This window comes from Pleurodeles waltl, chromosome 9, assembly GCF_031143425.1.
Source record: "Pleurodeles waltl isolate 20211129_DDA chromosome 9, aPleWal1.hap1.20221129, whole genome shotgun sequence".
NCBI classification, from domain to species: domain Eukaryota; kingdom Metazoa; phylum Chordata; class Amphibia; order Caudata; family Salamandridae; genus Pleurodeles; species Pleurodeles waltl.
The window spans coordinates 1,139,303,484-1,139,329,827 of record NC_090448.1 but is presented as its reverse complement, the minus strand read 5'-3'; the positions used below and the strand labels follow the sequence as shown (position 1 = coordinate 1,139,329,827).

At 44.8% G+C, this 26,344-nt stretch overlaps 1 protein-coding gene across 2 annotated transcripts in view; it reads right to left on the bottom strand.

Annotated features, from left to right (window-relative positions):
- The window catches only part of TTBK2 (tau tubulin kinase 2), a 447,781-nt gene that overhangs the window by 166,247 nt on the left and 255,190 nt on the right, over window positions 1-26,344 (bottom strand). For both annotated transcript variants that reach the window (XM_069208911.1, XM_069208910.1), the window contains exon 12: window positions 13,803-14,019. In XM_069208911.1, coding sequence (XP_069065012.1) covers window positions 13,803-14,019 — 217 coding nt within the window. The remainder of the gene's footprint in view (window positions 1-13,802; window positions 14,020-26,344) is intronic.

The following is a 26,344-nucleotide window of genomic DNA, read 5'->3' as shown; positions in this document are numbered from 1 at the left end:
TTTTGATTTTGTTGGCCAATTTAGCATGCGGTCTGTTCATGGTGATTCCAAGGTCTAGGACATGTTATGACCTGGAGGGAAGCATCACACATGCTCTTTTTTGACATTGGAATGCTCATGTCCTGGGTCGTTGACATGAAGTGGTGATGGCAGCATACCACCATTTCTATAGATTGATGAACAAGTTACTTACCTTTGGAACACTCTTTCTGGTGGATACTCGATCCCACTGCATATTCCTCACCTTGTGAATACAGCCAGGCCCCAGACTGGCTCTGGGAATTTTCTTCAACAAATACCACACGGGCTGCCAATGGGGAGTCATGTGGTCAGATCCATTCCTTCCCAGATAGGACATTGGGCCCCTACATAGTCATCTCCTCCATGCACTGATGTCTCAGATTTGGAAAAACATAGATAGTTGAAGCACGGCTGATATCTGTCTGCGCAGTTGGACGCGGAGCCTTAGTAATCAGTGTGGAGATCTCTAAGGTGGAATCTTATTAGCATGGACTAGAAGAGTCCATTCCACAGAATGGGGATGAGGCTAAGTCCGTGAGGAATCTGTGGTTAGATAGGAGTGTCCACCAAAGGAAAATGCTACTTACCTTTTAAGCAGCTGCCCATAATGTGTAGGGCTGTAGATTCATAAGCTTTGCATACTCCTGCCATCTCGTGCTGGGCTTGGTTGTTTGAAAGTTATTTTTCTTTGAAGAAATAATTTGTGTCACAAAGTATATAAAAACTCCTCCCTTAGCTATCAATGCACACAGGTACACACCTCATGTTAGATTGTTTTTCACAAAGAGGGTGAGAGTAGTATGGTGTGGTGTGGTGCACATGCGTGTTGTAAAACGAGTTTAACTGGTAAAGATTGGAGATATGTGATCAGAGCCACTCGTTTCTGGGAAGGAGTGTGGGTGCATGTGAATCTACAGTGCTACACACTATGAACAGATGCTTGGAAGGTAAGTAACATTTTTCGCTCGTAGCATGTGCTGCAGGAGACATTCATGCTCTGCACAGCCTTTATAGCTGTACCCCAATACAAGATAGGCTAGAGTGTGGCTGATGCAGGTGTCTGAAATAAGGTCCTTAATCTTGTCAGGCCAAACATAGCCTGTTGTCTAGCGAGGATGTGCACACACTAGTATTTGGTAAACGTGTGGAGCTGACCAAATGGCTGCTTTGCATATATTACCTAGGGAATCTTCCCCAGGAAGGCCATACTCACAGCTTCCTTACGTGTAGTGTGCACTGGGTAAGATGGTAAGGGCTCTCTTGGCTTTAGGTCTGAATGCATTTAAATCTCCATCTAGCGATACCTGCTTTGGATATAGGCCAAAAAGTTTGTCTGACCTACAGAAAGGCTTAGTAGTCCTGTTGATGTAATACATGAGCGTATGTTTCATGTCTAGGGTGTATAGTGCTCTCTCTGCTACCGGATCTAGCTGAGGAAAGAAGAATAAAAGCTCAATTGTCTGGTATGGTAGAAGTGGGAGACCACCTTGAGCAGGTTGGTTCTAAGTGCTAAGCTGTTCTTATGCACTTGAATGAAGGGTTCCTGAAAAGCGTCAGATAGGTAATTGCACCTACAAAATTAATTTTCCAGCAGAAGGACTGGAGAGGGCAAACATGAAGGTGTTTATACAGGACCCTATGTGTCTGGTGAGGACTATGTTAAGATTCCACACCGGGCCGGGGTGAAGAGGCGGCTCTGGGAGGACAACCCTTTTGAGACCTTCCAGAAAGACCTTAGCCACTGATATACGGAATAGGGAGAAGTGTTCTTTAATTTGCACGTAAGCTGCTATGGCAGCTAAGTGAAGGCGTACGGAAGTGCAAACTAAACTTGACTTCTAGAGTTGGAAAAAATAGCATATGATATCCTGGACAGCAGCAGGGTTTAGGTTTTTAGGAATAAAGCAGTGGACAAACCACTTCCACATAGCTGTGTAACATGTTCATGTAATTGGTCTATAGAATTCAAACAAGATGTCCATTCATTCTTGGGGAATGAGTAGGTAACACTAGGATCTCAGGTAACAGATCAATAGATTGAGTTGCTAGGGGTCTGAATGACTGATGGGATTTTGGTCCCTGGTGAGAAGGTCCAATCTTATGGGGAGCTTCTCCTGGGAACTTCATGTACATCTCAAGGAGTGCTGAATACACTATGGCTATGAGGAGGAGAGTCAGACGTTTGCTTCATCTTCTGCACTGGGAATGGAAGGAGTGGGAGAGGCAAGCAAAGATCGCTGACCTGTTCATCCATAGTGCATTGCCCAGGGGCTGTAGGTGTGGCTATCAAATAGAAAAATATATGGGGGACTCCTATTCAAGTAGTGAAGTCATCTCTAAGTAGTCATGAAAAATAAATCAATGCAATTACATGTATATCAAAATCGAACAAATATGTACAATTTTTAGAAGAATGCAGATAAACACATTAGGGGATGCGGTATATAGAAACCAAATGTTTACTTTCAATCTAATAATTCAATATTGCTGACAGTGTGGGTACCTGGAAGTAAAACTTGGGCTGTTGGCAAAGAGATCTGTTTATGAGGTTTTCCAGTGGTGGAAGTAGCTGTGGAAGACTTGTGGTTGGAGTTCCCACTCGTAGACTGCTTGGTACGTTGTGCTGAGCAAGTCCACAAGGTTATGGTCTACCGCCGGAAGACAATCGGCATCAGGTGAATGCGGTGGTGGAGGGCCCAATGCCAAGTGGCCTCAGTTAGCAAGGAGAAGGATAGAGAATGAGTGCAGCCTTGCTACGTAGATAGTGCATAGCAGTCATGTTGTCCATCCTGACTGGTACTGCTTTGCTCTGAATGAGTGGAAAGAATGCTCTGAGAGTGAGATGGATGCTATCAACTCAAGGTAGTTGTTGTGGTGCCCCTGTTGGTGTGGAGTCCACACTCCCTGTATCAGAGCAACACTGAGATGTGCTCCCGAGCTGACTTGAGAGGAGCCTATTGTATTTGTGAATTGCCGGATATGGACAAAGGCCTGCTCTGCAACAGGTTGCTGCTGTTCCACCACTCCAGAGAGCAACGTACGCTGGCCTTTATTAACACTAGATCCTCCAATAGATCATCTGCTTGTGATCATTGTCGAGAGAGGCACTATTCCATCTGACAAATGTCTAGCCAGACATTGGGTGCTATGGTAATGATTGAGGCCCTCATACTGAGAAGGCGCATAACAGTTCAGAGTGTAAAGTAGAGATTTGGCTCAAAACAAGGCAGACCTATTGAAAAGCTGAGACCCTTTGCTGGCTGGGATAGGTCTTGCCTACGAATAACGTAAAGTGTTGACCCTCAGGAAGAGCTGTATCTGCAGAGGTAACAAATGGGACCTGGGGGTGTTGATAGTGAACCCGAGGCAGTGGAGGAAGGATATGACCGCAAATTGTGCGACAAGCACTTGGGTTTCCTTGCACTCTTGTCCAGGTAGAAGATGTTGACTACTTAAATGAGCAGCGACCACTGGCATGCATTTAGAGAACACCCTTGGGGCAGTGGTCACGCCGAATGGTAAAACTGTGAACTGGAATGACTATCACTTACTATGAAATGCAGGTAGCGTCGGTATTGGGGATGGGTGAGAATATGGATGCAGCTACCTTGAAAGTCTAACTCTGTCATGAAGTCGCCTTGCTGCATCAGAGGGATGGCATCCTGTAAGGTTACTAAGTAGATGTACCGCTGAAGGGTCTGAGGTGCAGGAAATCCTGAGTCTTTTTTTGGGATGAGAAAACAGAAAGTGTAAACTCCTTTGCCCTTGTGATGGGCTGGGGCATTAGTTCTATAGGCCCGTTTTGAAGAAACGCTTGGACAGCTTCCTCAAGGAAACCAAGATGCTCTCTGCTGAGGTTGTATGTGCAGGGTGGGATGTTGAGAGGGAGTGTGAGAATTTGTAAGCAATAGCCCTGATGAACCACTGCTAGGACTCACTTGGCAGATGGAAGGCAATAATGGAGAGTCAATATTTGGTAGGGGAAGCCCCCTTTCCAGAGCCCTCTTTGTGCCTACCTATGGTATTATTGACCTTGTAGGCACCTCTATTGAAACCTTGTCTTGTGTACTGCTGGAATGCAAGCTGTCTCTGAAAGGAGGAGGTAGGCTCAGGAAAGGTGGTCTTTGAGCCAGCCCTGTATTGGTACTTTGGAAAAGAACCTTAGAGGTGGCAGTCTGGAGGGCACTCACAGCTTTGGAAGTATTAATGTCTTTTTTAAATTGCTCTAGCATTTGGTCAACCTAGAGCTGGAAAAGATTTTCCATTGGGGTTAAAACCTAAAATGTGGAGCCATATGTGGTGCCTGATTAAGACATTAGTAGTGACACTCATGCAGCGTTATCTGTAGCATCAAGGGTGCACCTGATGGTAGCATTTGAGATGGTTCTACCCTCTGTCACTAAATCCTCCCCCTTCTGCCTAAACCTGTCAGGCAGGTGTTATGTGAGATCACCTATCTCATCTCAATATGCTCTGGAAAGCAGGCAGATGGAACTGATGATTCTCTAATGGGTGGTGGCTCCGACTGCCACCCTCCGCATCAATCTTTCTTCTCTTTTTATCAGGTGGAGGAGCAACACCTGTACCTTGAAAGTTAGCTCACTTATGCAAAGTACAGACCACCAGCGGATCTGAAACAACCCGACCACTGATGTATGGAGGGCGGCTGGGGGTGGTGGGGGGCGGGTTATATTTCTTATCCATCCTGCGTGTTACCACCCTGGCCTTGACTGGTTCCTTGAGTGGGTTTGTGACCAATTTGAGCATCTCCTTGAGCGCAGGCAGAAATTGAGCTGCATGCTCTGATTTGAATAAGGTATCCACAAGGAAATTATCATCTTCATGGAGGAGGAGGATGTGCACATCTGCACTGTGGGAAGCAGCAGCTCATGGTAGATTTCTTATCTAGGGGTGACAACCTAGTTGGATAATGATTCAAGTCTGGATCCCCTGGAAGATCTCCATCACAGCTGTTCCACAGGTCATCAGTGGGCACCGGGTCAAATGGTGCCTCATCAGGTCACCAGGGTGAAGCGAGCAGGCCAGTCCATACAAGGAGTGAGGAAAACACTCTGGCGAGTATGGACGGTGGATGGGTGGTGGAGGAAGCAGTAATAGAGGAGGTTATGGTTGAGGAAGAGGCCCAAACAGAAGAGAGCTAGTTCCCCTGGCCTTGAGCTTCTTGCATTTTTGGCACTGGGGAAGGCCCCAAGGCAGGTTCCTTCTCAAAGATGGGATTTGGCTTGGGAGGCAAAGTCTCTACTGGTATTGGAGGCAACCTTGTTGAAATCTTGCAGGTATGGGGTTTAAAAAAAGAGACGTTTTGTTTCACTCCAAATTCTTCCCGAAGGTTTTGGAGGATAGGTTGCTCAGAGGATAGGCTGCTCTGAGTCCTGCTCGGAGGGCATCTTCAGCACTGATACCTTGGGTGCTGATGTAGGTTTCGGATCTGATGGGGTCACTGACACTGATGGCTTAGGCACCAATGGTATTTTCAGACCCGAAAGTGCTTCGGCTGATGACAGAACTTTTTGGTGCTGATGTTGGCTTTGAAGCAAAGGCTGGTTTCAGCGCTGGTGTAGAGAGAATCCTTGCATCTGAAGTGCCTTTGAGCTTGACTGGGCACAGTCCATGAAAACAAGCGGCATCGGCTCCCAGGGTTTCTGTCAGAGCCAAATTGTGACAGGAGGCAGTGGGGCCACAATGGGCTGAGTCTTTGCCGAAGGACTTAACACCTGACCCCCTTGAAGGTGGTGCTATGCCTTGAATTGAGACTTTTTTGGAGCCCTGATGTGTGACTCAACTTCAGCCTTACCCACACTCTGCGCCGAGGTCTTAATTCAGGGTATGGAAGGCATGCCGTGTCTAGGAGGCTGAAGGTCTTATTGCTCCTATTTGGAGCTAGAGGAGAAGATGCCATCTAGATAAGGTGATGATTGGTGGAGTTGAAGGCCCGAGAGGCCAGCCGTTTTGCCTTCCTCTACTCAGGTGGAGGTCTGCTCCCTGGATATATCATGGGTATCATCACAAGCCTGCCTCTGCAGCTTGTGGATCGCCCACTGTCTCACCTGCTAATATTCTAGTCTCTTCTTTGAACGGAATGTCAGACAGGCCTCTCACACGGTATTGTTGTAGTCGGGAGACAGAGAGGTTACACACCTAGTAGTGGCTGGTCCTGAGGTACTTCACATAGCACTAAAGACCATTTGGGGAGGGCGTCTGTTTCATCACCCTGTGTCCGACATAGTCAAGGATAAGGGGCAGGAGGCCACAGCAAGGTCCAGGGCTCAAGGCTTCACAAGGTGGAGTCAATGCCGAATGGTCTCTAGACACCAAAGTCAAGGAATAGAATGGCTGGGACTGAATGGAAGATAAAAAAATGTGTCAAGATTGGAGCTCCAGTTGTGCACGTTCAAACCGGATGCTGGGAAAAAAAAAATTTTTTTTGCAAGTGTTGTTGTAGATAAACATGCTGCGCATTCTCCTGCCATCTAGTGAAGGGTTCTGGCATTTGCAAGAGATTTTTCTTCTAAGAAGTATTTCGAATCACGAGGTATATAGTGACTCCTTCCTTAACAGGCAATGCACATGGGCAATGACTCCATGTTAGATAGGTTTTTCCTCCCATATGGTGGAGACGTGCATGACTGGAGCTCCTAGTTTGACTCTGTGAGAACGTCCAGCCATTACCCCTTAATGGACGGGAAGAAAGCCTTCAGTGCCAAGCCAATCGCCTGATCCAACAAGTTTATGTGGAGAAAGGTTTCTGCCGGAGACTAGAGGCCTCTGATCTCAACCCCTCCAATTTGACCTCTCCAACCCAACAATGAGGCATCCACACTGACTACCAACTCTGGGTGGGGAAGGGGTCTGCCACCGGTCCAAATGTGGTCCAGTAGCCACCACTGCAGATCTTTTGTTGTCTCCTCTGACATATGGATGGAATCCGACAGGGTCCCTAGTGCTAGGCCCACTTTCCGAGAGGGCCTAATACTCTCCTTGCAGAGTGGTAAGTGATCCTCCAGGAAGCACTGGGGTGTAGGAGGCATGTCCAGAAGGATGAAGAGGAAAGAGAGGGCATACCCATTTTGGACTAAGTGGAGCACACATTAATCTGAGGTGATTTTTACTCACTCATAGTGGTAAAAGGTGATCCAATCCCCTAGAGGGTAACCGTACACTACGGAGAGTAAATTAAAGTGGTTTTGGAGCGACTGTGGAAGGGAGGTCTGGGGCTGCGTACTGCATAGTTCTCTACCCCTCTGAGCCTGGACGCTGGCCACGGGATCCCCAACCTCTACCTTGAAAGGTCTGGGAGATTTGCCGTTGCTGAGGCAAGGTCTGCTGTTGCTGAGGCAAGGTCTGACACAGCCTTTGCTGGAATCTTCTTCCAAAGCTTCAAAAGAGATAAACAAGCAGTTGCCTTGCTCTCCTTAAAGCACTCCAAGGAAGAATCCAAATTGATGTCTGCCATCAAATGGCATGTCCATTAGAAATGGACATGCCAGTGAATGCAGTGAGTCCAAGCGTGGTGCACCACACTGGTCTTAAATGCCCTCTTAAAGCAGTTGGTAGTGTCCAGACCCGGGCTAACCACATATTTTGCTCTGTCTTGCCCATTGAGTTGCACACCACCACCTGCTGACATGCAATGGAATTGCTGAATTCTCAGGATCAGGTCTGGTGTCTGGGATTATTCACAAGGTGAGGAATCTGGGGTTACAAGCATCCAACAGAATGAACTAAGCAGACCTTTTTTCTGTTTCAGGAGGAGTGCAGCATTCCAGCCCCACTCATGTAAAATTCTGCTTAAATGTAACATCCCGACCCTAATGCTGATATCTCGTGCATATGTCTAGTGCATTTATATATAGTGTGAATGGCAGCCGGACTTCATGTTGTGATGAAAGAGTGATTACTGAGAAAAGTGGGATCCATTTTGGATGGCTCCAGTTTCGAGTGGACGTCCCTGCCTTGTTGCTAAGACAGAAGATCCTCCCAGCATGGCAGCATGAACGGAGGACAGATTCTCATGCCCAGAAGGTCAGTGTTCCACACTGTCATGGTCCAATCCAAAGCCATTAGGATGGTTTTGGGCTCAGTCATTGCTGATCTTTTTTAGAACTTGGGACTATGTAGGCATATGCAGGAATGAGTACAGGAGTTCTGTGTTTTATTCCAGCTGGAATGCAACTCCTAATGAGTGTGCGCCAATTTGCAAAACTATTAACACTGCATGTGGCTGATAGTTGTAAAAAGATCTAGCAAGTGCAAGATTCACTATTCTTAGTGCCTGTATTCTAGAAGTGTGGTAGAAACTTATTGAATGATGGGCTGTACCTTGACTATGAGCAGCAGGGCTTATGGGTCCCAAGTCAGTTGTAGCTTGTGCTCTAACAAGGTCATAAAAGTTTTTTTTCAGATCAAAAAAAGTCTGTAGTCTTTGTCACTCAAGGCTTTTGTATGGAAGCCAGCTCTGAAATTTTTGGCTACACTATCAAATACAGGTTATCATGGAGATTGAGGTATTGACCTATCTGTCAGATGATGACCATGACAGCTACACCACACAATAGCTTATCGTAAGAGTTAGTCTTAGTGTTTGCAAATAAATGGACCAAGTCCAATCCGGACACATATCACTTATTGCTGGGGTTTCTGCATGCATGTGATCTATTACCTTCTCCACAAACTGCTAAAGTAAATATGGGTAGTTTAATAAATAACCTAAAGGATTCACTTTGCTAAAGAATGAATTTGCCTAAACTCCCTGACTGAAGTCAGAGTCAGAAACACATTACGCTACACCTGTAAATTGTTGCATGGCTAGAAAGCTTGATGATTTAATTAGCCAAGACCTGTAAACAGATCTGAATATATCAGGAGTTGGACTTGGATTCACCCAAATGTTGGTAATGTGGTTTTCAAAATGATCAGCAAAAATAATGTGGTCTCCTTATAAGGTCCTCGGTGTAGGACATTTGGAACTTTATCATGTGCATTCATTTCCTAGGACAACAGGTTTCAAACTCAAGAGGAAGACCTTCTGCACAGAATGGTAATGTATAAAAAATAATAATCCAAACAGTTGTGGGCTGTACATTATTGGGGAGATTTTTAGTGTGTATATTTATTCCACTTGCATTCTGTAAACCCTGAGAGTCACGTTCCCTTCCACACTACCTTAAAACTCTGTAAACAGCCTGTTCCAAGTAAAATTAATCCTGCATTACTAATTTCAAAGTAGTCTTCTGGTTGAGAAGTAGTACCATCACAACCTTTCCTCTCTGGCTGCAGAACATCTGGCACAAATTTTTCGTTGGTCCTGATCCAGGTGGCTCCAGTAATGGAACCACACAGGTAATGCTGTAAATAAAGCACTCGGTGCCAAGACCCTCACTCAGTCCTAAAAATCAAGCTATTTCACTGAAAAATTACTCAAGCGAGCCAAACACCTTTCACAGAACTCACCAACAGCAGTGGACTTGCTAACCCAGATCTGTGTACTGAAAGAAGCACAGTGGGGACAGAGGAAGTATTTGCTATTTTCTACGAATTATTACCTGTAGGATATCACATTCAAAGTTTCAAACTGCTTGAGAAGGTTCTATCAGAGTTGCAGAAGGAACAGTTACTCTAGACTTTGCCCAGCATTCCCAAGCGTACACTCAAAGCCAATTTATCCAACTCTGGCATTTCTGTTCTTTTTTGTCTTTTTGTATTCCCAGGTGTGCAGCTTTACAACTTAATTAAGATCAATGACATTTGTTGTTATGTTTTTAGTGTGGTCTTGCAGATGGATTCCAAGGGTATTCTGGTCTTGTGACTCGGCAGAACGAACCTGGGTGTAACTCAGAGTGGTCCGTCGGGTGTCTGGGGTTAAATTTGCCCTAGGCGTCAATCTTTAATTAAGGAACATCCTTTTTTATTAATAAAAGCCAAGCATCCTAAAGCCCAAGAGGGACAATGTTTCACAAACAATATTCTCACATAATTAAGGACCTGTCCCACTTAGCTCTTTATCTAAGACAACAAATGAGAACTGAAAGCGAGAACTGTCAGTTATAATTATGATGTAGTTCTTGCACCCACTTAAAGGGATGCTCTTTGATGAAGAACCCCATAACCATCAAACAGTGCCAGGCAGGTAACGTTTAAGATTGTGTACCCTCTGCACTACTTTTAGCTTGGCTGGGTCTGCACAGACAACGATGATCCTTCTGAAGCTACACCAGCTTCCTCTAATCTTACACGTCCAACCTGAAATCAGTGAAAATTTTAAATCTGCTTCCCATTCACTAGAAGTCAGCTTTCCATGCAACTGATCTTTTCAAGACCTGTTACCACCACTATAAAGCTCCCAGTACCACCAAGACAGTATTCTTTGTCAACTCAGTTCATGGCTTGGTTCCCTTACAGAGGAGCGTGAGAGCCCAGAGTAGGTCAGGGATGAGATGAAATCCATAAAAAGCAACTACATCACCTAGGTGACATCCTTGCCACTGGATTCTTATGTTTGCAGCCGTCCACCTTTTTTCTGGTCTTTCAAGCATATTTGCAAGTAACAAAATATCAAATGACGACAAGTATTGCCCTTCTTTTTTCCACCACACTGCGCACCTCTCATTTCTCTGCATTCCTGTCTCAATCCCTGTTAACGTGACTTGCATGCTAGGTTCCATCTGCACCGCCCCACTGACAGGCTTTTCCATTTGATCTAAATTCTTCACCATGACACATGAAGCTGCTGGCATCTCTTTTCCTTTTTTTTGCTCCTCATCAGCAGCTGTCTCATTTTCACCAAACTCCACACCACATTTCTTACTCAATGTAAACGTATAAATCAATTGTTTCTGCAGTCTGGTCTTCACATCGCCACTGTGTCTCTTGCCAGATGTGGTGCCACTGCTGCCCCAGGGCCTAAAGCCACATTGTTGATAGACAGACTGTCCCATTTGAGAGTAGCTTTGACCCTCTTCACCCCCTTACCGCTGGCTGGCCAGAACTGGCCCCACTGTAGTTCTACGGCCCCAGTTAATCCAGCACTTTCCTGAGGATACCAGAAGTGGTCTCTGCCTAACTCCCCCATAAGCAGCAGCATGTCAGTACCTCTATACTTGTGGGGCACTGCTCTCACTAGCAGTGCTTAGGCATCAGGAACTTCATCCACACTGCACCTGCCATTTAGCTGTGCTGATGCTTCCAACAGGATTGGCTAGTTCCACTTCGTTCCTGTTCACAACATAATTGCTTTTCCTTCTAGGTGGTACTTGTCACCACAAGTTGATCTTTAAGGAGTGAAACTTCAATGTCCATCTCAAACCTGCTAGCATGAAGAAAAGGCAGGTGAGAGGTAAAGGCACCATTATGCCATGAAGAAGAATTCTGATTTCCCTGCAAATTGGGCTATGGCAAGTCTTGCATTTCAGGCTGTTAAGACAAGCTTCCAAGCAGCAGATACAGTGGTGAACATATGTATGGCACTATCAAAAGGAAACCTAGGTAGAAAGCAACAGTGATGTACATGAATGGATATATCATCAAATAAGCTCAAGGTAGGTGACTTGTTTTTTGCTTAGCAGGGTGAAATTAGTTGCATATCTGCAGCTGAGATGTTCCTTAAACAGATGTGCCTCCACGCTGCCCACCCACAGTGACCCAAAGCAGTTTCTAAAAGGATGTAAGTAGACTGGAGCCCGGTTCTTAACAGCCAAGTTCCAGGCACGGCACACAGAATCTCAAACTTGGGCTTTTTCTCTAAACTACAGTAAACACCACTTGGTCCCAAATGAGGGCGGAACTTGGCCTAATAAAATGTCCTGTTCAAGATGGTAGTTACTCTATTAGGAATCGTTGAAATACCTGAATCCAAGTTGTGGCAGAGTCAGTTTCTACTTGCGAGGTCAATGCCTGTTTCACTCATATAAAAGGGCAGCACCAGTAATGGCAGAATGAGTCACAAAACATTTGACTCCCTATTTTTTCGCTGTACTGAACATCCACCTGCTATTCATGTTTGGCCCTTCTTTGCTTCATGACAGCTTGGAACTTTCTTTTGCGAGCTGCCATTTTCCGCTTGGTGTTTCAAAACTCTTCTTAACAGCCTTTTCTCAAGCATTTTGAGTTAATCATATATTTCCCTTTCTTGGATCTGTTGTTTCTGCTTGGCAGATGTTCAGGTGTTTGGCGTGTTGCCGCCATGACCAAGACTATCTACAGCTTCAATCAAGAACCAAAAGATTGCTTCAGGAGGTTTTTCCATTTGTGTGTGTTTTGTAACACCTATCTCTGTTTAAAATAGATATCTGTCATCTTTTCACATATATTATTCAGTGTAGTGTGGGTGCATGGTTAATGGGAAGAGTTGCCCTTTCCTTTGGCAATCTAAAAGGACTTACCCAAGACCATATTCACAGTATGTGATTGCATGTATTATTAAGCGCATAATGGTTGCACAAGAACTTTATATTAATTACAAACCATTTGCAAACTGTTGAGTATTGACATGGGGTACAGTATCTCAGTGCTGCTAAAATCAGTTACCGTTCTCCCTCACTCCAATCACCAAATCATGGGCAAAACAGAACATATTATAAATCATACGAGTTAGAGTTCTTACAATTTTTTTTTACAGTACCCACATAACTCATGCCTGCCTTTGTAGTCTTACAGGGTGCCAGTGCCCATTGGGCAACACAAAAATAATATACTACTGGGATACAGGAAGCTAACCCCCAACTATAACGTTGCTCTGTCAAGTTTGGGGTCCCGAGGAAGTGGGTGTGAAAGGTTATTTTAGTCAGAATCATAAAAAAAAAATACTAGCATCAGAGGGCCAATTTTGCTCAGGTTTTCAGTAGTCAGAAAAAGATAATTATTCGTAATGTCACCCATACTGTAACATCCACTCCACACAATAGTTACACCAGCACGTAAGAAAAGAGTTGCATATGAGAAGCCACATAATTGATTAAACATTTCTGAACTGAATGAAGAACAACCAAAGCAACCATAGTGTTTTGTATGATTTTCATATCACTTAGTTTAGAGAAAGAGGGCTAACTCAATAATTAAAAAAGAGGTTAGGTTTATAAAAGGCTCTATGTTACGTTCAACCAGGATAGGCTTGGTGATTCCAAAGATTAGCAACCGAGTTTTATCCTTTGATTAGAAGGAAGGCTGTTTGTTAGCTATGGGAGCTTGGAAACCAACAACCATGGAGATTTACATCTTTTCATACTAGACCTGCCATGTTTTCTGCAATAAACAAATAACCAATATATTACCACCAATAGATTCCCAATATTTACTATGGAAGCCTGCAGCTAGTTTCAAAGTAACCCCAAAAGTGCATGAGAGAAAATGTATCTGGGACATTATTTCACTAATGAATTAAAAATAAAACTTGCACATATTGACAGTATCTAGCAAGACACTATAATATAGTAAATATAATATGTGTAGATTATTAATTCCAATAAATCGGTGTTAGGCGGTTGTTTGAGAGGTGACTGGCTAAATGGGAATCAGAGGGATGAGGATTTAGAAGAAATAACAGCCTGACTGTTCCAAAGCAGGAATTTTACACTTCTAATTTGGTAATACAACTGGGTGGAGTCAGAGTGGTGGACGACAGGAATCCACAGCCAATCTGGTGTTTACGTTCTTAACTTTATTGTGTGTGACTAGAATTGTTTATATGTACTCAACAAGTGTTTAAGTTAATTTTCTGAAAGGGAAGATCATAATGAAAACATTGGACTGTTTGTGAGTTTGCCTACCTTACAGATCCCGAGTTTGATCTTGTTTCTGTTGGCATCCATCTCCTCCCAAACATCTCTCTCTTGAGGACGCAGATGACCAGGTGACCCAGGGATCTTCTCAGGAGAGACTCCAATTGGGATGCCATTATCCCCATCACTGAGGTGCTCGTCAGGAAATACTTCATCTGTGTTCTCTCGCAATAACTCTCCAGGGATGGGGGTGGCGTTGGCAATTCTGAATAAAAATGAAGTAGTGAACAGTGAAATACTGCAAAATGAAACACATTGGTAGGTTGGTATGAAAAAGTTAGCAATATGAATTACTAGAGATTACTTACTACTTATTTGTGAATATGATGCTAATATACAAAAACCTTTTTTTACAAAATATTTCAATGGAAGAACTTTTGCTGTTATTGACAGCCCTCAATCTTGTATGAAATATTAGAAAATTCATTCATTCTATTGTGTCCCCGGACAGATGTTTCTATAAATCCACAAGCCTAGGCATCTATGTGCCTTGGTTTATTTAAAGACATTCTGAAAGATGTGTCCATTTCAATAAAATATGTACCCATTTTGTGGCCTTGGACCTTAACCTTTAACTATCTCATTAAATTGCAGGACATAGAAAATGTACAGTCTATTGTTCTTTTGGGGAAAGTCATAAGAGGTGGAAATAAACCTAGTCAAAGAAGAGAAGGAACTCTCAATCAATGAAAGTTGCCAGAGATAAATAGTTTTAAAGGTGCAGGGATAATATTTTCTTCTGCAACATTTACCTAGGGGAGTTGCAACTCATTTAGTACACAAGAGAACCAAGCCTACTAAATGAACAGAAACAACCACTATCAAAGCTACTCAGTACAAAAGGAGCTACAACCCTCATGGGCCAGCACTGAGTTGTTTATGAAGACTGACACTGGAGGTTCTCTAGAGATGTCCTTGAGGGGTACCACTGGACCTTTTCCAAGATGCTTGCATGGTCTTACATTTGTTTTTTTGCCTGTGGTACTCCTTGATACAGTTATAGTCCACAACAACAACAAAAATCAGTTTTAGGGCCTTACAAGAGCCTCATGCATGTTCATTTATTTCATTATATTTTCATGGATTTGTTTCATATGGTCTAGGATTGCCACATACCTGTACCAAAGTCCCAGATGTTATAAAGATTTGTAGAGCGCATATCACCGAGTGTATATCCTGACGCTGAGCAGATGTAAGTCTAGCCAACCTTAGAACCTATTGAGACTACTCGAAAAGCCAGGTCTTCAGCTTTTTGCACGAGTGAAGAAGTGAGGAGGGAGCTCTTAGGTGTAGCGGCAGGTCGTTACATGCTTTAGGAGTGATGTTGGAGAAGCAGATGCAACTCTAGCCACACTTAGGACCTAGTGGGACTACTCAAAAAGCCAGGTCTTCAGCTTCTTGCACAAGTCAAGAAGTGAGGAGGGAGCTCTTATGTGTAGCGGCAGGTTGTTACATGCTTTAGGAGTGATGTTGGAGAAGACTTTACAGCCGGATCTGGTTTTCGGTATGCTTTGGATTTGTGCAAGTAGGAGTCCAGATGACGAAGTGTCTGGAAGGTTTGTGACAGCAGATGCAATATTTGAGGTATGCTGGGCCAGTGTTAGTTATGTAGTTGCACCTGGATACCTAGCCTGCCACTTGTTGTTGGCTTCTAGTTCCTGCATGTTCCAGACTGATCCAGTGACACTGCAGCTACCTGGGTTTTCCCACCAGGATTTTCCTGACCAGGTTTTCCCACTCACTGTTCTTCCTGCCAGCAGAAGCCCTGCCCAACCCAACCCAGAACCTACTTAATGAAGGCTGCACGGTTGAGGACCTTCACTACTGAACACTTTAATTCATCCAATTAAGGCATCCTGAATGCTAGACTTGTTTTTCAAAAAGGTCTGTGGAAAAATGTATTTAACATAGGAATGAAGGCCTATGTAATAAGAAATCACATTATGCCTTTCAGCAACGATTATTCAGCAGTTCTGAAAAAGTGTATCCAACTGATTTTTTGACGTTCTGGCTGAAAAAGAATTCCACAAATAAGAAATGCAGGCTGTCATTAGACTTCAGGCAATTTAATCAAGACCAATGGGCATCAACTTCAGAACAATGTAATCCCCAAACTTAAATCCTTTAAAATATATGCCCTTTGGTATAAGAGAGCATATACAATGTTAGGAAGCTGTAAAAGTACAACTGAACTAGAAGAACAATCTGCAACAACTATGCACGTTTTTAAAATTTCTGCCCAGTCAGACTTTTCTGCTACGGAAAGACAGCCCTGAAGTTAGAGTAACCTGGCAGGCATGTAGACGGGTGGTATTCAGGCTGGGCCATGCAAACATCCATGCTCCAAAATTGATATTCTATGTACCACTGTTGCAAAGTACTCAGGTCTCCTTCCAAGATAGGAGAAATGTCCCAAAAGTGAGGGTGAAGTAGGTTTGAACATAGGACTATGAATATGACCACACAAAAAAACACTAGAACCATGGCTACAAAAACATTTTTAAATTACACTTGTGTTCACTCCAGTAATCTACATGTTATGGCACAACCTACCATAAAGCTGGAAAAAAGGGACCGCTATTAAAGCACCTTTTGATATGTCTTATTTAGGGCTATAAAAAAGCAAAGGCCCTGTGTTTTTAGTGGTCATTGGAAAAGGGTGCACTGCACTTCCCCAAATGATTTTCCTGCATTGCAAAGCTGGCCAATTGAAACTACCCCTCTCCTAAGAAAATCAGGCCAGCACAGCTCCTTGCTCACAATTGGAAAATTCATGAAATTAGCTATCAGTGTTTCCCACAGCATCCAATAGTAGGTGGCGGCAGACTAGCCCTCTCTTATCATCTGTCTATAAGGCTCTGACCCCTCCTAAGCTGTGTAACAATCTATTTTCTAACTTTACCCACCATGGTTTTTCTAGGGTATTATACATGTAGTAATAGGTTTGCACTATTTGGAAGGATATGTTTCAAAGTGCAACAGTCTATGCTCTCAACGTTCCAAGTAAGCATGAGGTTTGACTATTTTTAATAGGGGCCTCTTCCCTCCCCCCAGTTTCATCATTGTAGATAATTCTGTTCGCAATTTTCAGGGGGGCATAATTAAGGCAAGGCACTATGTTCATGTTCATTACTCTGACCTTTACCCAGAAAGAGAAGTTAAGGGTAGATCATTTCATCATGTAATTGTGCATCCTGTCCAACAGAGGCCACAAATTATCTTCTATCATGTTATCTAGATATTTACTCAAAAGGATCTCCGAGATTTTTGGTTTGTTGCGTTTCAGCAGATGGTGTGCTGGGACCGAAAGCAACTGCCATAGTTAATATAGATAAAAGCATTACTTTGCATTTCTCCAAATTACCACAGTACCCAGAGAAAACTGAAAATTTGGTGATCAACTCTGAGTTGCGTTGTAGAGTTTGCAAGGAGATTGTCATCCACATAAACTAGTACCTTGTGTTCACCCACTGGGGTGAGGACACATTTAATGTAATCTCCTTACCTAACTGCGACTGTCAGTGGCTCTAAGGCAAGTATGAACAGTAGGGGAGGCAACCTTGCTTTGTTCCTTTATTTATGTAAAAATACTAAGAAATATGGCCATTGTATGATACTGCTGCTGTGGGATTCCAGTATAGTCACTTGACTTTCGAAGTAGTCTGGTCCTAGTCCCATGTATTCTAGCACCCTGAACAAATAACCCCATTCCATCTGATAAAATGTATCCTCGACATCCAGAAAGATAACCATCTTTCGTCCTCATGAATAGGCACTTTCGCCAAAATAGATCTCAAAGAGCGATGTGGTACACAGCCTACCTGTCAGGGTTTACTAACAAAGATAAGATCACCTTCAGTATATTCACCAGTACTTTGGCCAGTATCTTCATGTCAATATTTATTAAATGTATAGGCCTGTAACTAGTTACCTAGTACAAGTTAAGTGGTCTTCATCCGGTTTGAGTATTTGCAAAATTTTGACTACATTCGCCTTCCAAGAGGGTTGATTACCTGCTGCCGCCTCTTTGAACACATTACACAGGAGAGAAACCACCAATTGCATGTTCATCTTATAATATTAGGAGGGATAACCATCCAATCCTAGTGTATGGAGATGGGAAGCTCGTCTCTTACATGCCTTATTTCCTACATGAGATATCTCTTTCCAAACGTAGGGCTGCCAGTTCTTTCAAGATGGTCTCCAAGTCCGAGTATTGCACCATTCTCTCTGTATCTTTGGGAGTCTTGCAGAGCTTCTCAGTAACTGCCAATGTAAACAGAAGCTGTCTTGTGGGCTTTGACATAGGGGCTTTACACTCAGATCCAGCCGGCAGGGTTATAATGACTAAATCACCAGAAAGGCGCTTGTAGTAGGTGGTGTCAAACACAGGTAAGGATTACAATAGGTAGGGATCAAGTTTGACAGGGACTCACTAAGTAGACTGGCTCAGACCTATATACCTTTCATTGATAACAGCGATCCTTTGCCTGAGAGTGGTTCAGAGAGTGAGGGGGGGTGAAATCAAGAACTTCGACTGGTGGGATATTCCTGCTGTAAAATCCAGTGTGAGTGAGAGCCTTTCTGAGCGCTAAGGAAATGCTGCCATCTCCCTCAGTCCCATGTATGGACGGAGTTGTAGTTGTTCGTGCAGATAAACAGACATCTCTAAATGTAGAGTAGTAGGGCTGATGTGTCCATGTTTGGGTAGTGAAATTTAATGTCATTTGTGCGTGCTTTTCCGCACCACATAGGGAATCAAGAAACAGGAAGTGCAAGCAAATATCACAAACCAGCTTATCCACAGAACCTTGCTCAGTGCCCATGGTTAGTGATAGCTGGAGGGAAAGCTTTGGCATTTTCTGTTATTGTACGTGGCAAAGTCGTCCACTGTTGGAGTTCCTAAATGGTAGAATTACAGTCTCAGAATATTCAATCTGATCTGTCATGCTGCGACGCTCACCGCGGCGCTCGCCGCGGCCGCGGGCTCAGTTTGCCGCGGCGCGGCACGCGAATCTCGCCGCGGCCGACGCCCCGGTCGCGAGGAGCGCCGCGGCCGGCGCTCGTGTTGCGGCAACCACCGCGGTTGACGCTTGGGTCGTGGGGGATACCACGGCTCAGGCGAAAACCAGGGAGGCTCCAAGGAGCCGGTTTAAGGGTCGCGGCGCTCGCCGCCTCCCTTATTATAAATTATACCATAAAGACAGACGCGGCATGGCCGCTTACAGCGCGTAATGCGCTCTTGCCGCTTTCTTGCTTGTTATATACCACTTACCTATATCCTGAGAACGAAACAGAACCCTTACACATGGTGCACTTTATACTTGTTCCTTTTTCTTCCCAGCATGCTGACCACTTCCTCTCTGCCCAGCATGCATTGTTTAACGCACATACTGATTCACCATTGTTTTCTTTTCCCCAATCCAAGATGGTGATATTCTACTTCCTGTTTTCTACTTCCTGTCTAAGGGTATATAAAGAGATCTCAACCACTTGTCCATTGCGTTGCAACACTCCTTGGTGATAGTCACGCTCCTATTTGAATTCCTTCTGCGAACCTTGCCTGTTCCTGACCTGCCTTGTTTTTCCTGCCTTCCTGATCTATGGTTCTAATATCCTGGTGTCCTCCTTTTCGTTTCAGGGAGTTCCTGTGGAGGTTTTTTACCCTACTGGGGTTATTCCTCTGGGACTCCTTCTGGAGGGCACGAACTGTAGTGGTTCACTCATACCAAACAGCACCGTGGCTACCGGAAGGGGTCGCCCCTACCTCGGCCAGAGCAGAACCCGTCGGAACAAGGACCGTTCCCCCATACCTCTCAGCTGCGAGGGTAAGACTATTGAAAACCGCGACAGATTGCAACGCCCAAAAATCCAGTTGCCGTCCGGAACTATGGATAACCCAGTGGCAGACATGGAACCTACTAACCAGGACCTACTGGCGACAATACAACAACAGGCTCAAGAACTCCAGCAATTACGTACTGAGAATACTGTTTATCGACAAGCCTTTGCCTCCAGGACCACAGATGTCCCTGCAGTAGCCGCCTCTACACCTCGATTTTCCGGGGATCCCACCGCATTAAAAGAATTCCTGGATGCCTTGACGGTGTACTTTGCCTTTCGCCCCTCGCAATTTGTACAAGATAAGACCAAGGTGGGGTATTTGATTAGTGCCTTATCAGGACCAGCCTTGGCCTGGGCCACACCTCTAGTAACCAGAAACGATCCCTGTCTATCTAATTATTCCACTTTTATCGCTACTTTTAAACAGATGTTTGAACGCCCTGGACTCGAGGCGTCAGCAGAAGAGGCTCTTTGCGAAGTCCACCAAGGGAGTCAAGATGTATTACAATACATCACCCGTTTCAGACAATTAGCTGCAGAAACAACCTGGGTGGAACGCACCTTGGTGACACTCTTCCGTAGAGGTCTCAGAGAAGACATTAAAGATGAACTAGTACATTCTGCCAGGATAGAAAACCTCAAAGGGTTGATGGACCAGGCACTAACAATAGAGTATCGTTTGAATGAACGAAGAATGGAGAAAAGGAAGAGTCGTTTGCCTTCTCACTCAGTACCATCTCGTCCCTTCGCCCATCGTTCCGAGGAAGTCCGCCCTGAATCCAAAGGTAATACCGAGGAAGAGCCCATGCAGATTGACACAGCTCGCGGACCTCTATCCGCCAGTGAAAGGGAACATAGACGAAGGAAGGGGCTTTGCCTATATTGTGGTGCAGCTGGTCACCTAATTCGCGCCTGCCCCATTCGTCCAACCAAGCCCTTGGGAAACACCAACTCCCGTCCCCAGTAAGAAGGGTGAGGACGGGATATCGTGATATACCTTCTATTTGCTCTTCCAGGGAGGAAGGAACTGCTCTTTTTCTCTTACCAGTTACCCTCCATTTAACTGATGGCCGCGAAGTAAGAACTTTGGCTTTATTGGATTGCGGAGCCAGTGGCCTATATTTAGATGAAACCTGGGCCAAAGAACAACAGATAACACAAATACCCAAAGAAATACCAGAACAGGTACATACTGTTGATGGGTCGCTCTTGGCCTCTGGACCTGTACAATACACCACCCCTACCTTCTGTTTACAGTTCGGTAAACATCAGGAAATTCTCTCGTTTGACTTAATCTCATCACCACACCATGTCATGATCCTGGGAATTCCATGGCTTACACGGCACAATCCTTACATCAACTGGGAAACAAAAACCATTTTGTTATCCTCCCATTTTTGTCAACACCACTGCTATCCGGCCGGGGATTATTGGTCCCCAAAAAGTCTCTCAACAGCACCTTCTCAGGTGGGAGGATCCATTAATGTCCTACAGGGAGTTCCCAGACAGTATCAGGACTATATCGATGTATTCCAGAAGCCAGAAAGACCTGAATTGCCACCCCACAGAGAATACGACTGTGCCATTTCTTTAGAGCCAGACACTGTAGTTCCTTTTGGGCGGATGTACTCCCTCACTGAACCAGAGAAACAAATTTTGAAGGAGTACCTAGATGAGAATCTACAAAGTGGGTTAATAACTCCCTCCTCTTCACCCGCCGGGGCTCCTCTTTTCTTCGTACCAAAGAAAACCAAAGATCTGCGTCCCTGTATCGATTTCAGAGGGTTAAACAGGATCACTATCAAAGACCGGTATCCGTTACCCCTCATCAAGGACATTTTAGAAGCAGTCAGAGGAGCCAAGAGATTCACCAAGCTGGATCTCCGAGGAGCCTATCATCTACTAAGAATCAGAGAAGGTGATGAGTGGAAGACCGCCTTTAGAACACCTTTTGGTCACTACGAATATAGAGTAATGCCCTTCGGACTCACTAATGCCCCGTCCATCTTTCAAAGATTCATGGATTCTATCTTTTCTGATCTTCTGCAACAAACAGTGGTGGTGTATCTTGACGATATCCTAATTTATTCAGTTCATCCAGAGGAACATTCCAAGCATGTTCGTCAAGTCTTAGAGAGACTCCGACAACATCATTTGTTCTGTAAGCCTGAGAAACGCGAGTTTGATCAGATAGAAGTAAAATACTTGGGATACTGTATAGACCAAACCGGAGTTGCCATGGACCCAGACAAGGTACAGGCTATATTGAATTGGCCATCTCCTTCTTTTATCAAGGAGACTCAATGCTTTCTGGGACTAGCCAACTTCTACCGACAGTTCATAGCAGACTTTGCCCAGAGAACCAGCTTCATAACTCAAACCCTCAAAAAGGAACACCTAAAGAAAGGTTTTTGTTGGACACCAGGCGCAGAGTCAGCTTTTCAGGACTTAAAGAAAGCTTTTATTCAAGCCCCTATTCTTCGACACCCAGACACCAGCAAACAATTCATTGTTGTCACAGACGCCTCAGAAAGAGCCATTGGGGCTGCCTTGTTACAAAAACAAGACGATGATGACCTAGAACACCCTGTATTTTATCTATCACACATTCTATCTGATTCTGAGCGAAACTATTCCGTGCTAGAACGCAAACTACTCGCCTTAAAGGTCGCGTGCACCGAATGGAGACACTTTTTGATGGGATCAAAGGAGCCTTTTGAAGCCCGAACCGATCACAGAAATCTACAGTGCTTAAGAAATTTCCAGTGCCAAAATAGCCGGCAGGCTCGATGGGCCTTCTTCTTCAGCCAATATGATTTCTATATCACCTACATCCCTGGTTCTCAGAACATCCTGGCGGATGCCCTGTCCCGACGTTATCCTGGGTGCGGTGATTCCGCGGTTCAAAACTTATTTGACAACAATAAAATCATAGGGGTAGCACAAACCTTTTTAGATCAAGTCAAGTCCGAATATGCCCGTCTACACGAAACAGAACTAAAAAAGTTACGTCCACAGCTGCACATCGATCATGACTATTATTATCATGATAAGGCCCTGTTTTTACCCACTAAAACAGTGCAAATCGAAGCTTTACGCATGTGCCATGATTCCCCTATTGCAGGTCATCGAGGAATGAAAGCGACTCAAGATCTCTTGCTTCGCTCTTTCTGGTGGCCAACTCTCAAGACTGACACTGAGGCATGTGTGTTATCCTGTCCTACATGTGCCCAAGCCAAGACACCCCGAACCAGACCTGTGGGATTACTCCGCCCATTACCTGTTCCTCCAGGCCCATGGCATACCATATCCACCGATTTTATGTGCGCATTACCTTCCTCAATGGGAAACCGCGTCATAATGGTAACTGTGGACTCTTTCACCAAGATGGCCCACTTCACGGCCTTGAGAAAGTTACCAACAGCAAAGGAGTTAAGTCAGATCTTTACTCAAGAAATCTTCAGGCTACATGGGTTACCCCAAGTTATTATATCAGACAGGGGTCCTCAATATATCTCCTGTTTCTGGAATCAATTCTGCAAGACCTTGGGGATTCAGGTGGCCTTATCATCCGGGTTCCACCCTCAAACCAATGGACAAACGGAACGTCTCAATCAGGGTCTCGAACAGTATTTACGTAGCTTCTGTAACGCTACACAAAGTAATTGGGCTCCCTACTTACCACTTGCAGAATTCTCCTATAATAACTCTCTACACAGTGCCTCTAAAGTCTCTCCTTTCTATGGTTCTTATGGTTTCCATCCCAGGGCCTTCCCAACTCCCCTGAGAGACAACTCCAATCTTCCCGCCATCTCCTCCTTCGTTCGACAGCTACGGGGTATACAACGAATTATCCATTCCAACCTTGTGTCCACCAAGTCCCGCATGAAGAAGATAGCAGATAGAAGACGCTGTGCAGCTCCTCTATATCAGGTCCATGATAAGGTCTGGCTCTCCTCTAGATTCCTACCTCTCAGACTCACCCAAAACAAATTCAAACCCCGCTTTTATGGTCCCTTTCTAATTCTCAAAAAAATCAACCCAGTGTCTATGCGTCTTCGCCTACCTCGGGCATGGAAGATCCACCCAGTATTCCATGTCTCGCAACTGAAACCTTACCGTCCTGATCTTTTTCATAGGCAGTTGCCCTGTCCCCCTCCTTTGTTGGTTGACAATGTGCCTGAGTACGAAGTACAGGAGGTCTGTGACTCTCGGTTTTTTCATGGGCGCCTCCAATATCTTATTCATTGGAAGGGATACCCTATGAGTGAGTGTTCCTGGGAGGATGCCTCTTCAGTTCATGCTCCTCTCTTGATCCGCCGCTTTTTTCGGCTCTTCCCTCACAAACCCGGGGCCTCGGGGGGGCATACTGTCATGCCGCGACGCTCACTGCGGCCGCGGGCTCATTTTGCCGCGGCGCGGCACGCCAATCTCGCCGTGGCCGACGCCCCGGTCGCGAGGAGCGCCGTGGCCGCCGCTCGTGTTGCGGCAACCACCGCGGTTGACGCTTGGGTCGCGGGGGATACCGCGGCTCAGGCGAAAACCAGGGAGGCTCCAAGGAGCCGGTTTAAGGGTCGCGGCGCTCGCCGCCTCCCTTATTATAAATTATACCATAAAGACAGACGCGGCATGGCCGCTTACAGCGCGTAATGCGCTCTTGCCGCTTTCTTGCTTGTTATATACCACTTACCTATATCCTGAGAACGAAACAGAACCCTTACACATGGTGCACTTTATACTTGTTCCTTTTTCTTCCCAGCATGCTGACCACTTCCTCTCTGCCCAGCATGCATTGTTTAACGCACATACTGATTCACCATTGTTTTCTTTTCCCCAATCCAAGATGGTGATATTCTACTTCCTGTTTTCTACTTCCTGTCTAAGGGTATATAAAGAGATCTCAACCACTTGTCCATTGCGTTGCAACACTCCTTGGTGATAGTCACGCTCCTATTTGAATTCCTTCTGCGAACCTTGCCTGTTCCTGACCTGCCTTGTTTTTCCTGCCTTCCTGATCTACGGTTCTAATATCCTGGTGTCCTCCTTTTCGTTTCAGGGAGTTCCTGTGGAGGTTTTTTACCCTACTGGGGTTTTTCCTCTGGGACTCCTTCTGGAGGGCACGGACTGTAGTGGTTCACTCATACCAAACAGCACCGTGGCTACCGGAAGGGGTCGCCCCTACCTCGGCCAGAGCAGAACCCGTCGGACCAAGGACCGTTCCCCCATACCTCTCAGCTGCGAGGGTAAGACCATTGAAAACCGCGACATGATCTTCTGTTTGTGCATTTGTTGCTGTGTGCTGAGTAACTTGGCAAAGTCAATGTCCACCCCTGGGTGATGTTTTGCCCGCAAATGTATTTCTTAATGTAACTCCCAATGCGAATTTGGTAGGGCAAACTTGTACAGTTGTGGAGAGTGCTTTGCTGCAGTTCTGTATGTATTACACGATGGGCATTTTGTCAGTTCAAATTATGAGTACTTTTTATTTTGTTTTTTTTTAGAATGCCCAAAGGGCTAATTGCACTGCTATGAGCTCCAACACAGATGTAGAGGAGTTTCTCCTGTGGAAACCACTGAGCCTATGGGTCGGGAAATAATCTGCCCTGTGACAGTTTTGTTTCATTGTTGCCTTTTGTGCTTAACACTGGGCTCCCCCAACACTAGATCCTCTTAGTTCCAAGTTGATTGTGATTGTGACCACTGTCTGGCCAGGCATGGCTGCAAAAGGATGCATGTGTAATCTTATGAAGGGATTACAACAAATATGAGGCTATTATTACCATTCTCCCTTTCAGGGGATGCAACAGCTGGTAAATGTAGATTGGCCTATGACATGAAATCACTCTCATTGCTTGGGTACGTTCTTCCTGCAGTTGCATAGAGTGAAGCCTAATTTATGGAGAAGGAAAATAACCTACTGAGCTTGGCTTAGACATTGCAAGTGACTTGACCCTTTTACTAGCCAGTCATCCAGTTATAGAAACATATAAAACAGGCTATGTCATAAATGCACGGGCACCAAAACTGGGCATTTGTCAAATACTCATGGATCTGTAGGTGAACTTGGAATTGATGTGTTCCATTTAAAATACACCTTAAGTACTAAATACCTGATATATGGTGATGTGAAAGGAGACATCTTTAAGGATGAATGTCACCATATGTTCTACCACAAACAGGAGTGGGATGACACCTTGCAGGATGACCATCCTGAATTGCTTGGAAGTGATATAGCATTGAGTCCAAGATCGGTGTTAAGATATTGTCCTTTTAGAGAGAGTTCACTCATTTTACCATTTGATGTGTTGGCACTATTTCTATTCCCTCTTTTGTGGAAGTGCCTGCCCATTTTCCATCAATACTTGGAGGTGGCCCTTGTTGAATTTGTGAGAGGTGGGAAAGGGAGATTGGGAGAGGTATTGTGAAACTCCAAGCAGTAGCTGTAGGCAATGATGCACAACACAGACTGATCAAAGGTTATGTCCTCTCAATGCAGAAGGTATAACCTCAGCATTACCCTAACAGGTATTGAGTTTTCAGGGGTCATGAGAGACTGTGCATTGTTTGGTGGCTGAGGCACCTCCAGCCTTGGATTGGCAATTGCCACAAAACTATCTTTTAGAATACTACCCTCGCTTGGCTTGCTGGTATATAGAAAGGACTGCTGTGGTTGGTATGATAGCCTG